The following is a 15,164-nucleotide window of genomic DNA, read 5'->3' on the forward strand; positions in this document are numbered from 1 at the left end:
GTTGCCCTTTCACTCCAGCTATAGACCCACATCTGTGCCCTGCATTTAAAAATCTTGTCTAACCTTTTGTGTCATGGACTGTAAATGTTCAGGAGCAGTTGAGGTAATGTGCTCAACCTCCTTGCCATTTTAATGTCAGTGGCATACGAGCCACAATCATCCTCGAAAAAACATACACTGTCCTCAGGATGTTTTTCCCCTAATTAAAGATGGAAAAAAGAATCCACATAGGTAATCTATATTCTCATTGGTTCGTCTGAGTTGTTGTGCTGCTTTTTCAGATGATCGCACATTCCTTGCATTGAGAGAGAGAGGAGATGAAAAGTACTCTGAATTCTTTTCTTCAGTCTACCCAGAAAGTAAGACAACTTGTTTACAGTGTGATCAGGATTCTTCTTCTCATTTAAGCAGACATCTGCTTTTTAAGTGACAATATGTCCTGCAAAGGCTGAGTGAAAGAGGCTGTGAAAAATATTAGTGACAGAATAGAGAATGAAGGAGTCAGAAGGAACAGTTGTGTAAAATGATGACATCTATTTGGCTGAGAGAACACCCTGTCCATACCCACTCACTCAAATCCATTATTGAAATGAGCACCTTCATTCTACAGCTTGTTAACAAAAATAAATCAAAAAAAGCTCCAATATTAAAAGCTTTTTCTTGCTGTGTCTGTCTGAGTCTGTGTCTGTGTCTGCAGTCAGGTCTGCCATCCATGCATCAAACCATTGCAGAAGAGTCAAAGAATGAGTAGCAGATCAAAGCCGACTTAGGACAGGGAGCAGCACCCCAAAACAGATAAGCCCAATCATCCAACTCTGCAGTATCCAGAGAGACTCCATTACTGAAAACAAAGCAAGCATGCCTGTGAGTGCTTGCGGGTTTGTGTGGACGGAATAGAGGGGGGAAAAAAGTGAAAGAGAGTTTGAGATTATATGGAATAACAGTGTACAGTCGTCCCCACTGTATCATTGCATTATAATAACATACATACCCCACATTATATGCACTACTGTGTATGTGTTTTATGATCAACCACGTACAAAAGTACATGTGCCAGACCACAGTCGTGCACAAGCACACAATCCTGCGAGTGCCATGTCTCACAGCTCAGTATCAAGTCATTACTATTCTGTGAGGATCTGACCATAGTCTGTGTCTCTGTGGTAAGTTAGGAATTAAACATGCACCAGCTTCAGGCAAGCACAGAGGGCTAAGCAAAGGGCAATTTGTCTCATTTAACTGCTGCCTGTCTGCCTGTCTGCTGAATAGAATCAAATTACGCAGGTCTTTTGCTTTTCTAAAAAGCTGCACTGTTTTACATAAAAACAGTCGATGTGATTACTATAGGCCATGGTCTTGCGCAGAAAAACAGCATAGCAGATTCACAAGAAACTAAACTTCAGTAGCCCTCACAGCATCTAAGGCTTTCAGTTATTCATCCAATCTGCCAGGGTTTGTATTTCACCCTACTGGTCTGACATTTCTCCCCATAGCAGCAGCATCAAGTCAAAATAGGAGCTACTCATAATTTCCAAACATGACCACAAGGGGTCACTCACATGCTGTAAACTAGCAACCTTTACAAATCATGTCACCATGAGAGACAGAGCATTGCAGTTTGTAAGTGCATACTAAACAAAGACAGAAACAGGAAAGACACATATACCCAAAGAAGAAAAAGATTATGTTGTGTCTAGCAAGTATATGTTAAGTGTTTATGCTTTTTTGACCAGATTAAAACTAGATCATCAAGCCCATTTTAAGAAACTTTATATAGGCAAATACCAGTATAAAAATTCAAATTAAAATGTGCAATATCAGATCTTTTAAGAGTGTATAAAGATTAGTCATGTCTTCTGACTCTCCTTCCATAAGTATGGCACTACACTCAGTAGTACATGTGACAATATTCACCTTGAAATAAATAAAAACTATAGTTGTTTTTAATACACTATCAGTCTATATGTGTGCCTCAGTTAACCCATATCAAAACAACCATGCCATCAAACTTATAAAGACATCATACACAACATGACTTTAATGAGAAACCCCTCTCCCACCTGTAATTACAGATGCAGTCAGAGCATTCGCTGTTGCTGATCTTGTATCATTTAGAGATTAAGTTCCTTAATGACTTCATTGTGCTAGAGAGTTTGCACATTGTGTTTTACAATTTGTCTACTGTTTCCCATGAGTGTTATGTCATCCAAACTTTGGGTACTTGAACATTTTCCTAATTAAACATCAGCATCAGAAGAGTCGATGTTTACTCATCAAATCTAATTGTGATCTCAAAAATCTAAACTGTGTTGAATAATAAAAAAAAAAGTATCTCACACCTTTGTCCCCTAATTAGGGAAACTGCCTAGCTTCTGCACAAGGTTTATTGCAAAACATATAACAATAACTTGAACTGAGTTAAATTGAGCATCTTCCTCTGCATCATTATAGAGGTAGCAAAAACAATTCTGTAGTAGTTCATTAACACTGGCATCAAGTAATAGAGATATAAAGGAGAAAACTGCAAAACAAATTGAAATCTATTGCTGTCACAGAATTGGGTAAGGCACAGCTGTGTTGAAGATTGTGTTACATCTGTCAATCTTTAGCAATAAGAGCTACATTTGGAACAAATATCTAATCAGATTCTGTAGACAGATCCAGATTTAATGGTTTAGAGAAAGATTACACCACTGATCCCAGTGAGGAAGAGGCTGTTGCAGTGTTCAGCAAGTCATATGAGTGGGAAAAGGATTGAATTAGGAATAGGAAATGATAGTTTGCATTGATACCAGTGCCATTATGGATTCTGTTTATCTATCAGTTTCTTTATCGATTCCCTTATTGATTCCTGATCTGTTTTCTGTGGGGACAAAGTAGGCGCATACAGGTTTAGTTTTGCAGTGCACAGCTGTTAGGAAAACATGCCAGCATATTCCACTAGATAAGATCACAGGTTTACTATTCTGATGGATTGGAGAATTTGGAACCAGATCTCAACTGGAAGTGGTTCTCAACTTCCTTCCCTGGATAAAAGACAAGCACACAACTAATACAAATTGCAATATGAAAGTAACACCTGAAATACATGAAAGAAACACCTTATCAGTAGAAATGGACAACTGGTGTAATAAATAAATAAATAAATAAATAAATAAATAAATAATAGAATCAAGAGCCAACAACAAAATGTAAGACTACTTCTGCTGCCACTGCTAGATTAATAGGGATAGTGCACAATACTCAACATCACTAAGGGGCAGTGGGTTTGCTTTCTAATGGTACAACATGGCACTATCAATGTGGGGCTGTAAAAAGACTTAATATTGTTAACTTTAGTGCTGTATTCTTCAGGGCTGCAGTAACTGATAGAGCATGCAATACACTAAACAAATCACAGTTGGTAATTGTATGGAAATAAAAATCTTCAGCACAGTTAATATAAAGCAGCAATTTCTAACAATTGACAAGTGAACGAGTTAGCAGCTTGTATTTGTTAGAAACCTTACTTTTTTAGCAAGAGCGGGACAATATCCTAAATTGTATATGTATATATGTATAAAAAAATGTTATGTCTGTAACAAACATTGTAAAGTAGAAGTCGACTGTTAATGGTATTGCATGCTGATGTAATGCTGCTGTAACGTTGGGAATAGAAAATGTGCAACATTCATTTAAAGTTTCTTTGTATGTGTCAGCTCAATTTATGAACTCTTTATGCAAATACATTCTGGGTGTCATTAGTCACGACACAAACTGAAAGGAAATTTATGCCGGAGAAAATCTGATACATAAATTAAAAATAGTACTACTTTTACCCTGAAACATTAACACAGTGGCTGTCTGTTCCTTAGTGCTGCTGGTTTTCTATCCTACCAAAAACTTTTTGCATTCACGTTTTAATGAAGATGCTGGTAAAGAAAAACGACAGAGCTTGAGACCCTGATCCAATATTCAGACCCACCTCAATGTCTATGATCACCTAAGCAGCAAAAAAGATAACAACTGTGCACATAACAGTATTTCACCATAAATGTATGGTGTCAATGTAACCACTAGATGGTAGCAGAGATTCATGTTGTGGAGAAAATTCTGAGCACAACTGGGTTCAGCTTGTTGGATTATATGGATTTAAATAAAGACAGGGTCAGCATCAAAGTGTAGGGAAAGTGTAGAGAAGTAGTGGCTGATTAAACAAAGGAAAAACACACCATATAACCATATACACATAACTCAGTGGGTGCATTAGTGTGTAAGAGATAGAGAGATGGAGAAAAGTAAATCTGTCATTGTGACACTGAAAATGAATGTTTTATTAGATGGTAAAGGTGTTAGTGTGAAAGCCCATGTGGGCAGAACAAAACTGGCGGCCCTAACAAAGCGCTGCAGATAAGAACTCTTCTTTATGTATCATGCAGTTTTTCTAATGTGTAATATATGTGCCTCAGTAGATAGTGGAAATACAGTGGAAACTTGCTCACAACAGAGGTACAATGAAAAATCAGATAAGAATGATAGTTTGAAAGAAGTCTTGGAGGCAGGGTTCCCTTATAATCTGAATGATATGTGTTTCTTTGTCAGTAAGAAGAGGATACAACAGAGGCAGAGCTTGCCATCTTAAATATCAGACCTGGAAATGTCAGATCATATTGATGTGTTTACTGTGCACCAATCTGTACTGTTCTCACTGTTGTGACCTATATAATAATAATAATGTACCCATGCAGTATATGTGAAAAAGTCATACTTGAAAAGAAGCCTTCATCTTTGAGCTTCAAGACCCAACAGAAAACTAGGTGTGTTCATTAGAGTATTGCTTTGAAGAGGTCATTTTGTGTCCTAGAAGCTGTGATATACCGGAGTCTGCATATATACGTGCTAGGTGTATCTGAAAGAATAGCAGAATGCTGACTCACATCAAATTCATTGAGGGCAGCAGCCAGTTCCCCAATGCCGGCATGGCCATGCTTCTCATCGGTGGGCGAGGTGGCCTGAGCAGCACTGGAAATGCCTCCTATGGCCTCCTGAACCTGCTTGAACACATAGTCTCGGTTGGCACGTGTGGCCGCCACATCTGGGTGGCGCAGGAAGGCCTGTGAGGCCGTGTACAGCATGGTGGCATTTTTCTTAAGGGCCCCACGTGCAGCTGCCATCTCATCTCGACACTGGGGGTCTTTCAGTTCCTGAGAAGGTGACAAAGGTTCTCAAGTAAGGTCTAATAACCACTTATAAAGTTCTATTACTACTACTATTACTATTATTACTATTACTATTAAAGAAAAGCCAGGGCATATCTAAGAATTAACATCCCGCTCAAAATATTTAAATGGCAACACATTTACTCAACTTTTATTGGTATTTAAATCCATACAAATGCAATACAATTCCCATTAGTTGGTCAAATTACTTGAAAGCATTATGAATAAACAGACTCTCAATTGTGGCAACCCTACTTTAACCCAAACATCAAAAGCTCCATCTATAATTAATGGTGTAAAAAGGTGATTTCTCACTATAGGAGCATAGACTGAGAAGTTGTTGAATGAAAAGAATCACCTGATCTGTGTCCACATCTTAAACTAATGTTTCAATATAAGTATGTACCTAGATATAGGTTTTACGCAACAGTATATTTCTCAAAATGTTGGAGTATTGCTTCAAGAGCTGAAAAAAGACATGGGATTGATGACATTAATTCATGATAGAGCACAAAAAGATGACCATATCAACTGACATTTCCTGTAAAAACATAAGTTTATGTCCCTTCTGATGAATTTGTGTTGTTCAACCACACAATGTTAGGGCACTGTCAGCAGATCAGCCACCTTGTGAGCTGAACTGAATTCAATTCAGTGTTTTGCTCTGGGACATTTCAGCAGAATGGATGCTTGCCAACACAATACTTGTAGGAAAAATTTTCTAAAAGCTTTTTTTTCCACACTGAAGGCCATGTTAGAGACGCACTTTGATGTTTTATCCTCCTGCCAAATAAGGACTGATGTGGATATTTTGCTGTTTTTCAGTAATATAATAAAGTCATTTCAAATACGACTGAATAACTGGAAATTCAACCATTCATTAATGACTGTCCATTTTGTATACAGTTACAACCAATACAATTTATTTCCTTCTAAAAATGGACAGGTTTCCCCCACAAGACAAAGCTGCATCTTGTTTAATCACATATTGGCAGTGTGTGTGTGTGTGTGTGTCTCTACAAAAGCTAGTCTTAAGGAGACAATGCCTAATATGCAAAGTAGATAAAACTGAGTTTTATTATAGAGCTGGCAAATCTGACACCAATGATAGTAACACTTTCTGCACCAGTCAGATTGTGGTTACATTTGTTTTCAATGCAGTGCTCCCCAAAGTTGATTAGTTAAATCTTGTGTTTCAGCTACTTGTGAGCTTATACAATGGCTTAGACTCTATTACACTATTTATCTGTATTTGTTGACCAATATTATGCTCTGCACTTTCACAGCCTACAATGATGTTTAAAATATCACCAACACAGAGAAAGACAGAGGAGGCCAGAGGGTCGACACTTTTAGGAGCTTTCACTTTGATGGGAACTCCCTGTACCTGAGTGTGACACATCAGTCAGGGGTGGTTTACTTTTCCTGAGAAAGACAGAGCAGGAGATAAGGGGCTTCCTGTTACCTGCTGTCTCCGGGCTGCCACATAGTTAAGCTTCACCATCTCCTTCCCAAATTCCTTGAAGCGATTGGCCAGGTCCTGCTCATTGGTAGCATTCTTCACCCCCTCCAGGGCCTCCTCCACCTGTCACACACACAAAGGAATACTGCATTTTCAGAAAGAAAAAAAAACAAAACACCTGAAAACCAGCATTCACTGATCTAGATAATTTATTTATAGTCTCATTAGTATAGTTTAATTCTGCAATAAACCTCAAGCTACAATGTAACAATTTACTTTAAAGTAAAACAACAATACAACACTTTTATTAGGTGAAATGAATTTTACTCCTGTGTAATTGCAACCAGGTTTAAAAAGACAATAACCATTTTAATGGGTCTCATTTCAGCAATCTCCATCCCTTCTGTGGGTACATTCTGATTCTAAACTCCCTTCTATCCCTAATGAAACGCACAAGATGTAATGGAAAAGAGAGAAGAGAGAAGAGAGAGAGATAACTTTTAAGTGGCCTTTGATGGCAGGGCTTATACTGGCTTGAGTTAAGCCCCTCTGTGGGCCTCGAGAATGAAGCCGGAAAAAAGGACTGTGAATGTGAGAGTGTTTGTGAGAGGGACAAAGTGTGAGTGAAAGAAGGTGCACACAGGCCTGAGTTTGTTTCAGATTATACCAACTGCATATCATTCTTTCTGGCACTCTGTATTAGCCTCTCTTTCAAAGCCCTGCACCACTTTGAAAGTAAAGGACAAAGAAACCTGCGTTGTTCAAATCATTCTACAGTGAGTGGGATGGGTATGTGTTTTTATATATCACATCAGGGCACCATGGTATGATATTAATACAGTACAATCAGATGTGTGTTCCCAGGATACTCCTCCATGCCTCATCTATATGCTAATGTGTGCAGAGGTTGTGATAAAAGCATATATTGCTTCTGTGGGCTATAAAGCAGGAAGTCCTTTCTTTCTTTAACATCTGACCACATCTTTAAATACACTGCAAGTCTTATTAATCCACTTGAGTCAATCATATGCAAAAAAAATTTGGGGATTCATTTCATATTGGATATATTAAAGGGATAGTTTAGATCATTTGAAGTGGGGTTGTATGAGGTACTTATCCACAGTCCTCCACTGGCAAAAAAAGTCATTTTACCTCACACAACACAGGAGCTACTGGTCTCTCACGGCCTTGATCTGGTTCTGTTATTTTCTGCTGTGTTATTGTGTGACTTTAATGAATCCGAACTATCCTTTTAAAACACAGTCACACAATAACACAAACAAGATAACCACTGAACTCAGTGGTAGACCTGCACTAGGCCATGTTCTGCAAGGTAAAATGATTTTGAGTCCGATTTTTTGGCTTATATAACAGCATTTTCTATTGGAAAAAGTTCTCTGACAGCAAGGTAAAGTGTTGAAAATATTCTCAATATAGTGTACAATTGAAGTGATGTTTTTTATCGGTGGACATGTAAGTGGCTAAAATATAGTTTGCTACTGACCCTGTCCACAGCAGTACACTGCTTGGCTTCCTACACCAGGGACTCCTGCTGCTTCCCCAAACTGGGGGCAACTCGCCTGCTATCTATTGTAGGTAATATACTCAATAAATACCTCACACAACCCCAAGTCAAATAATCCAAACTATCTCTTTACCATGAGCATGTAAAGTGTCCCAGCTCAGTTCTGACGGCAACTCACACACAACATAACCCTAAGCTGGCATGGCTTCATAACTCTATGAGGTCATAGCAAAGGTATTGCTGAATTACTGTTCAAAAAGTGCACTTTGGACTTTTGTCGGAAGAAGATTTGTTTTAAAATAAGGCAATGATCCCACTTACAATTTTAAGGTGGGACAGAAGCCTCATGACATCAGCCATGTCAGCGAGGATGAGCAGGCGGGTGACAGCAGAGAGCAGGGCGCGGGCAGCCCTCACCATGGTGCCACGCTTCACAGAGGAACACGGGTCATCGGCAAACTCTGACGAGGCAATACGCATTGTCTCTCCTGCAAGAGGGAAAGGAGAAGACAAAGTGAAAAAGAGTGACATGATGAGTGGGCAGTATATTATTATCTCTCTCTCTTTCTGTGTATGAGTGAGTGAGTGAGTGAGTGAGTGTGCTTATTTGATTGTACTATATACACGCATCTTTATGTCCTATTGTTTAACACCAGTGGAAGATAAAGTGAACTAATGTTATGGAGTAAATACATTGAGATGACTGATTGTTCTGACTGCACTGTATATAACCCATTTAAGGCCCAACTAACTTCGCTCATACTATTCAGAGCTCATAAAACTGCATTGTTTGTTTGGAAATAGACGGTTCAGGATTTTGTTTTCAACGAGACCCTGTTTGCTCAAACCCACACAACTACAGATTTAAGAAGCCTTACAGAATAATGAGAACTGGTGAGCTGTTCCTCCACATAACATGCTACAAAATGGTTTAGTTAAGACCTACTTCACCCATTTCAACATAGGTCAAATAAAATTCTAGAGAGTATTAGTTCCAGCATGTCTCTGAGCAAATCTCCCTCACACCTCAAACAAACTGCATACAAATGTTGAACTACTGTTTCCAGACATGTTTCTTTGTTTTAAACAGCAACAATGCCTTTTTTCAGTGTTTATTTACCACTAAAAATGTAATTTTGATGCTTACACAAAATGAACCATTGGTAAGAAAACAGGCTATTTTCTAAATAATTATGCAAAGGTTCCTGCTAGGTCAGTAGCAAAGTGGCAGCAGGTCAACAGTGTCAACTCTCTTAGCATAAATTAAAAAAGAATACTGAACAAATGAACCTCTTTGCCCTGTGGTGATATAAGCAGAGTTATTATAGTTTCATATTTTTCATCAGTGATTTAGTTAGATTTTAATTTTTGTTTTCAGTTCCATTTCAATCAGTTTCTAGACTGAGTTTGCGCATTTCAGATTAATTTGTATTGATTAAAATGTTTAGTTTTATTACTTTTAGTAATAGTTTCAAGTTTTTTTTTAATTATAATATGGGGGGATATTTGTTAGGGGTAAGACTTAATAAGTTCAGAATAGGTATTACAACAAACACAACACTTGGTGAAGGCATTTGACAGTCTCAGTAAACATGTACCAATTTCTCCTCAAGCTTGTTTTGTTGACAAAACTTGATTTGAAAGAGACAAAGACTAAAACTGAAGACATTTTTCAATAAATTTCTTATTTTATTTCTTTTTTTTTTTTTTTTTTGCTAAAGTCTAGTTTTTATTTTAATTTTTGTTTTTAGTCAATTTTCATTCAACTATACCCTTCATTGTGACAAGTAACCTCATTGAGACAGTGGGTCTCACTTTCCAAACACAGCAGCCATACTGACAAAGTTATCGACGTTGCAAATAAATAAATAAATAATAGTGCCAAGATAATTATAATTAAATGCTAAAAAACAAGAGCAACTTCCACAGATGCCCTCTTCATATGTCTTATGGATTTAAGGTGTATAAACAGCTCAAAAACCAATAATGCACCCAACACATCTTAACATAAATAAACAAGCACTCAAACAAGCTCCTGAACAAACACACACACCAGTGTTGCTGGTAGTGACATACGTCTGGCTGGCTCCAGTGATGAGCTAGTGAAGAGTGACACTACAAAGGGCCTGATTACTGAACCCCTCTGTGGTCTGAAATCAGCATCTATAATTTAATCATGACAAGATAAAGGGGTTTGGGATGATGAGGTCATGATGACACAGGTCTGATGAGGTGAGGACAGATTTATGGCTGTTTTACGATTCACAGTGACCTTAAGTAGGCCACTGATGCCATTTGGCTGGGGACACCACCGGCTACCACTAAAGGTCTTGTAAAAATGAGACATCCCTTTAGAGTCTGCTGAATAAAGGAAACGGTATATTTCTGGTCTCATAATTCTAAAGTTATTAATGTAAAACTGTTTTCCCTGATAACCTTACATGTAATTATATCCAACCAAGCACAAACGTGAAGTATAAGGAGAGAATGAAGAGAGTACAGCCCACTTCTGTGCTGAAGAGCTTTTGAGCGTGCCCGTATTTTCATAATGGCAGTAAAAGGTTAGCAGATGTGGAGTATTAACTTTCACCTCCTATTCTAGTGTTGATCTTTTCTCAACCAGCGCTTTTTCCGGGGAGAGACCTTTTTCAGAGGGCAGAGCCTTGCCATCAAAGGAATCAGAAAGGGCAATGTAATTATTCATGAGCACAAATGTGCACATATGCAAACAAATGCAAAAATGTGCTACATTAGTTCAAAACATACCCTACAACTATAAAAGTTCTACCGTACACTTTTGTAACAAAACCTTTCTTTGGTTTTGGCTCACATGCCTAACAAGTAGAGAAGATTGATCTTGTCCTTCCTGATGTCAGCTGCGGTGATGACCTGTATGGCAACAGTCTATTTCACGCCTCAAAAGAGCTGTGTGCCAACGCAGTCGAGCCAGTGTTCAACAGCAGCAGCGGCGAAGTGGAGCTGACAGTGCAGGATGAGGAATACCGCTACAACACAACAAACTGTATGCTGAGCTCCATTTGCTCTTTCTGCTGATGTAGTTATTGAACGGGGAATCCAATTCCATTCTGGGGACAAACATTTGATTCACAGAAAGGCTCACTGACTTGCACTCAGCACAGAGAGGAAACTTTGTAAACTGTGACATTGCCCCATCTGAGCAAAAGCTCCCAGAAAGATTGAGTGTGATTGGTTGAGTTGGGTCCATGCAGAAGCTTCAGAGTTAAGAGACATTTGAAATTTTCCAAATTGTTGCTAATGAGAATGGGCATCTATAATCTCTTAAAATTCAGCAAGGCTCCCCACCATCACAGACAGTCGAAGCTTTAACGATGCATGACTTTAGGGTAAACAACATCAGAATTAGGCTCATTACATTCATGAGGCTGCCTGCTCCAAGTAAAGCCCAAAACTAATGGGTACTAATCTGTTATATATAATGGATTCGGCTTGCCACTCTTAACTCTACATCTGTCTAAAGTTGTGTAGATATCTGACTTGTTCTGACATCCAGAGCACTTAAATGCTTTCTCCAAACAGTACAATTTTTATATCAATTACTCTGCCTGTGCAGCTTTCAGTGCTTGAAAAAGTAAGTTTGTTCTACAGTATTTTCACAGCAAATGGTATCATAATGATGCTTCACCATATCTGTAAAGCCTGTATAAATTACATGTTCAATAAATGCTCCAAAATTGAAAATATAGTAGTCAGTAAGATATTGTGAAACTGTATGTATACCTCAACATAATGCATTTAACATGATCAGTGTTGGGCATGAACATGCTGAGAGTGCTGTTCATTGGACATGCTAATGTTTTTGGCGAACGGTGAACTGTATGGATCAATTTAAAACTGGTAAATTCCTGAGAGTTAATGACGCTCATTTCTTCATCACAGCAGAGGGTGAAAGAGAGAAAGAGAGAGAGAGAGAGAGGACGCATACAATATGGACAATGCTGAAATGATATGTCTTAAAATTTTCATTGGTCATCTAATTAACTACATTGTAGACTGGAGTCTTTGTTAACAGTGACATACAGCTAGATCTGTTTTTCTCCTCTGTCTTGTCTCTCTCTCTTCATTGCCTTGCAGGTCTCATGCAACATGGTGCATTCAGTTTGATCTGTGAAGTCAGAATTTCCGAGTTCCCAGTTGGGAAGTATATTGGTGTTCAAGTTTGCTGTCTGCAGCAGGGACCGTAGGGTAACATCTTCTTAAATATTTTTAAATTGATGTAAAAAATTATAGATGTAAGTTATCCTGGTCATTCAAATTAATACCAAAAACATGAATATCATGAACCATTTAGTATGACATCATTAAATAAACTCTAGCATCCCTGATACAAGAGGGTTCTATTTACATTAAATGTAAAAAAAAAAAAAAAAAAAAGGTGAAAAAGGTGTTCATTTTTTGTCAGCCCTATGAACCTCATATTTATCTCACAGTCTCTTCAGTGTGTGACTTTTGTTCTGTAATTATAATGTCTGCACGTTGCACTGACAATCTGACCTGAGGATTGTAAGCATTGAAATTTAGAAAATGGTGATTATTTTCAAAACACAGAAAAGTATCAGATGTTTCTACAAATAAAAGATGATAAAACATAGACTAGAGTTTTTGACTTTATTTGTTACACAGAAATAACATGTTCATTATCCAGTCGCCATCCAACAATACATGGGTTTGGAATTGATTTTTCAAAAACCATAAACAAATCTCTAAAAGTGGGTGTTTCCAAAAGTTTTCTAAAAAATGTAAGCCTTTTATATATGCTCACAGTAGGACCTCCAAGGAAACTGACAGCATGTGGGCAACACTTTTTCTGATGATGGATGATGCTCTACAGTTTAGAAGCAACCCACAGTCACACACCACACTATACTAAAGACTGAGTATGTGAGTCAGATAATGTTGTATTAAGAAGAAAAGCAATAATAATATTGCTGAGGGAAAGGAGGAATTGCCAGATGTCTGGTGGTGAATAGAAGGGATATTGCATAGTGACAATATCTGACCAATATCAGATACAACCATTTTAAAAGCACAAGTATTGTGCCTGCATAAGAACATTCTACAAGCTCACCTTGCTTACGAACATCCTCCACAGCAGCAATGAGCTCCTCCTTGAGGTCCTGGCTGTCTTTGGCAATCTGCTCACCCTTTTCCAGAAAGTTCTGGGTAGCTTGCTCAACAGACACTGCCAAGACATGGGCCTTCTTGGAACGACCCTTCTTCTTACTGGATGGCCCTTTGTTGCTGGTGTTCACCAGGGTAGTCACCTGGGAAAGAAGATACACACTTTTAATGGACTGAGTGACTCACAGTATGGATATTTACAAGGGTGACAAACTGCAGCTTTTGAGCATTGACAACAGTGATAATGTTGTCATGGCACATTGCCATTGTGGAGATCATCCACTGATACTTACAGCAAAAAATAATACAATTCAACTGGAAAATGACAGAAAATCAGGTATATATTGAATTTCAATATTCAGTTCTTCAAATATGAAAATGACTAAGAGTTCATGATTTGCTGCAACAGATGAGAGCTAAAATAAAATAAATGTTATAATCTTTATAATACTGAAACAGACGCTGAACTGTGTCAAGCTGTTTCCCAGCAATACCAATCCAATAAAAAGATCAAATTCTGATCATCTGCTTCTTTCTTTCCTCATTTTCTGAAAATGCACATTCCCTTATGGGAGTATATTCTGTCCCGGTTTTGGAATGAATAGTGAAACAACTTTGGAAAAATGCTTTAAAACAACAGTGACAAATAGCCATATCTTTATCCATAATATGGGCTTCTACTACTATAATGAGGCAATTTATTCTAAATGCTATCAGCGCTACAGAAACATAGTAAAGTGTACACAGCATTAATCAGGTACATTGTCTCATCTTAGACAGAACCCACTGAAAACATTTATCCCTCAGCTTAAGTAGGAGAGCTGTAAAAGTACAGCCGGTCCATCAAACTATCCTCCTCATCACAAGAAAAAATGTAACTAAAATGAGCCTCAGGCAACTATTTCCTTGATCTTACCTCTTTTAGCTACAGTGCACACAGAATCAACAGGATGATGTGTTACTGAATCCCACAAAATGAGCTCCTGATCTAATTGTACTGGTCAAGTCCACAATTTGTATGTTAAGTATTTTTAACTAAGTATGTACTTCCCAGTAGGAAAACTTCTAGTACAGTCAAGAAGCATTCTCTCGGCATTCTCTCTGTGCAACCATTAATTTCTCTCCACAGCAGTTAATCAGCCAAGAAGATGACACAGATAAATACATTAAAGGGACAGTTCATCCCAAAATACATATTTACCTGTAGTGCCACTTATGCATCTAGACAGTTTTGGTATGCATTACAGAGTTTTGAGAAATCAGTGTTAGAGATTGCTAGAGATGTCTGACTGCTCTCCAATATAATGGGATTAAATGGCACTCGGCTTGTGGTGCTCACAGTGACAAAAAATACATCTGAAAAACTCAATACCTGTGTCTCTTTCTAGAAATACTTAAGATAATCCACATAACTTGTAGAACTTTCATGTAGAGCCAATTAGATCTGGTTCCTCAAGGTATTCAACAGACCTCGTCTGAGCAGTTTTATGTAGGGACGACCTTCTTTCAAGTAGAAAAAAAGTAGTTCCTGTTCAAAACAATGAGCCTCGAGCAAGAACCATTCGTATGACCAGATTTGCTCTTAAGTGGTGTGTACAAGTGATTTAGGAGAACTTGTCATATTCACCAATTTTTTCGTACTTTGAATTTCCTTTCAGATAAAAACACAATTTATGAGTGGTCCAAACCTGTTGTAGAGTCATGTGCCACCAGTTTGCTGTTATCCAGACCAAAGTTTTCCTTCAACTGCATATTTCATTAGTTTGAAGATGTTTTGACTTTCAAAAATAAGTTACACTTCATAATTATGATGACATTA

At 37.9% G+C, this 15,164-nt stretch overlaps 1 protein-coding gene across 1 annotated transcript in view; it reads right to left on the bottom strand.

The window, feature by feature from the left end:
* Nucleotides 1-15,164, bottom strand: part of ctnna2 (catenin (cadherin-associated protein), alpha 2) — a 391,099-nt gene that overhangs the window by 312,536 nt on the left and 63,399 nt on the right. Inside the window, exons 3-6 of the mRNA XM_084715317.1 lie at nucleotides 13,293-13,488; nucleotides 8,507-8,673; nucleotides 6,664-6,783; nucleotides 4,917-5,183 (exon numbers count right to left, since the gene is read on the bottom strand). Of these exons, the coding sequence (XP_084571443.1) occupies nucleotides 4,917-5,183; nucleotides 6,664-6,783; nucleotides 8,507-8,673; nucleotides 13,293-13,488 (750 nt within the window). The remainder of the gene's footprint in view (nucleotides 1-4,916; nucleotides 5,184-6,663; nucleotides 6,784-8,506; nucleotides 8,674-13,292; nucleotides 13,489-15,164) is intronic.

This window comes from Lutjanus erythropterus, chromosome 3, assembly GCF_056507025.1.
Source record: "Lutjanus erythropterus isolate fLutEry1 chromosome 3, fLutEry1.hap2, whole genome shotgun sequence".
Lineage (NCBI taxonomy): Eukaryota > Metazoa > Chordata > Actinopteri > Lutjaniformes > Lutjanidae > Lutjanus > Lutjanus erythropterus.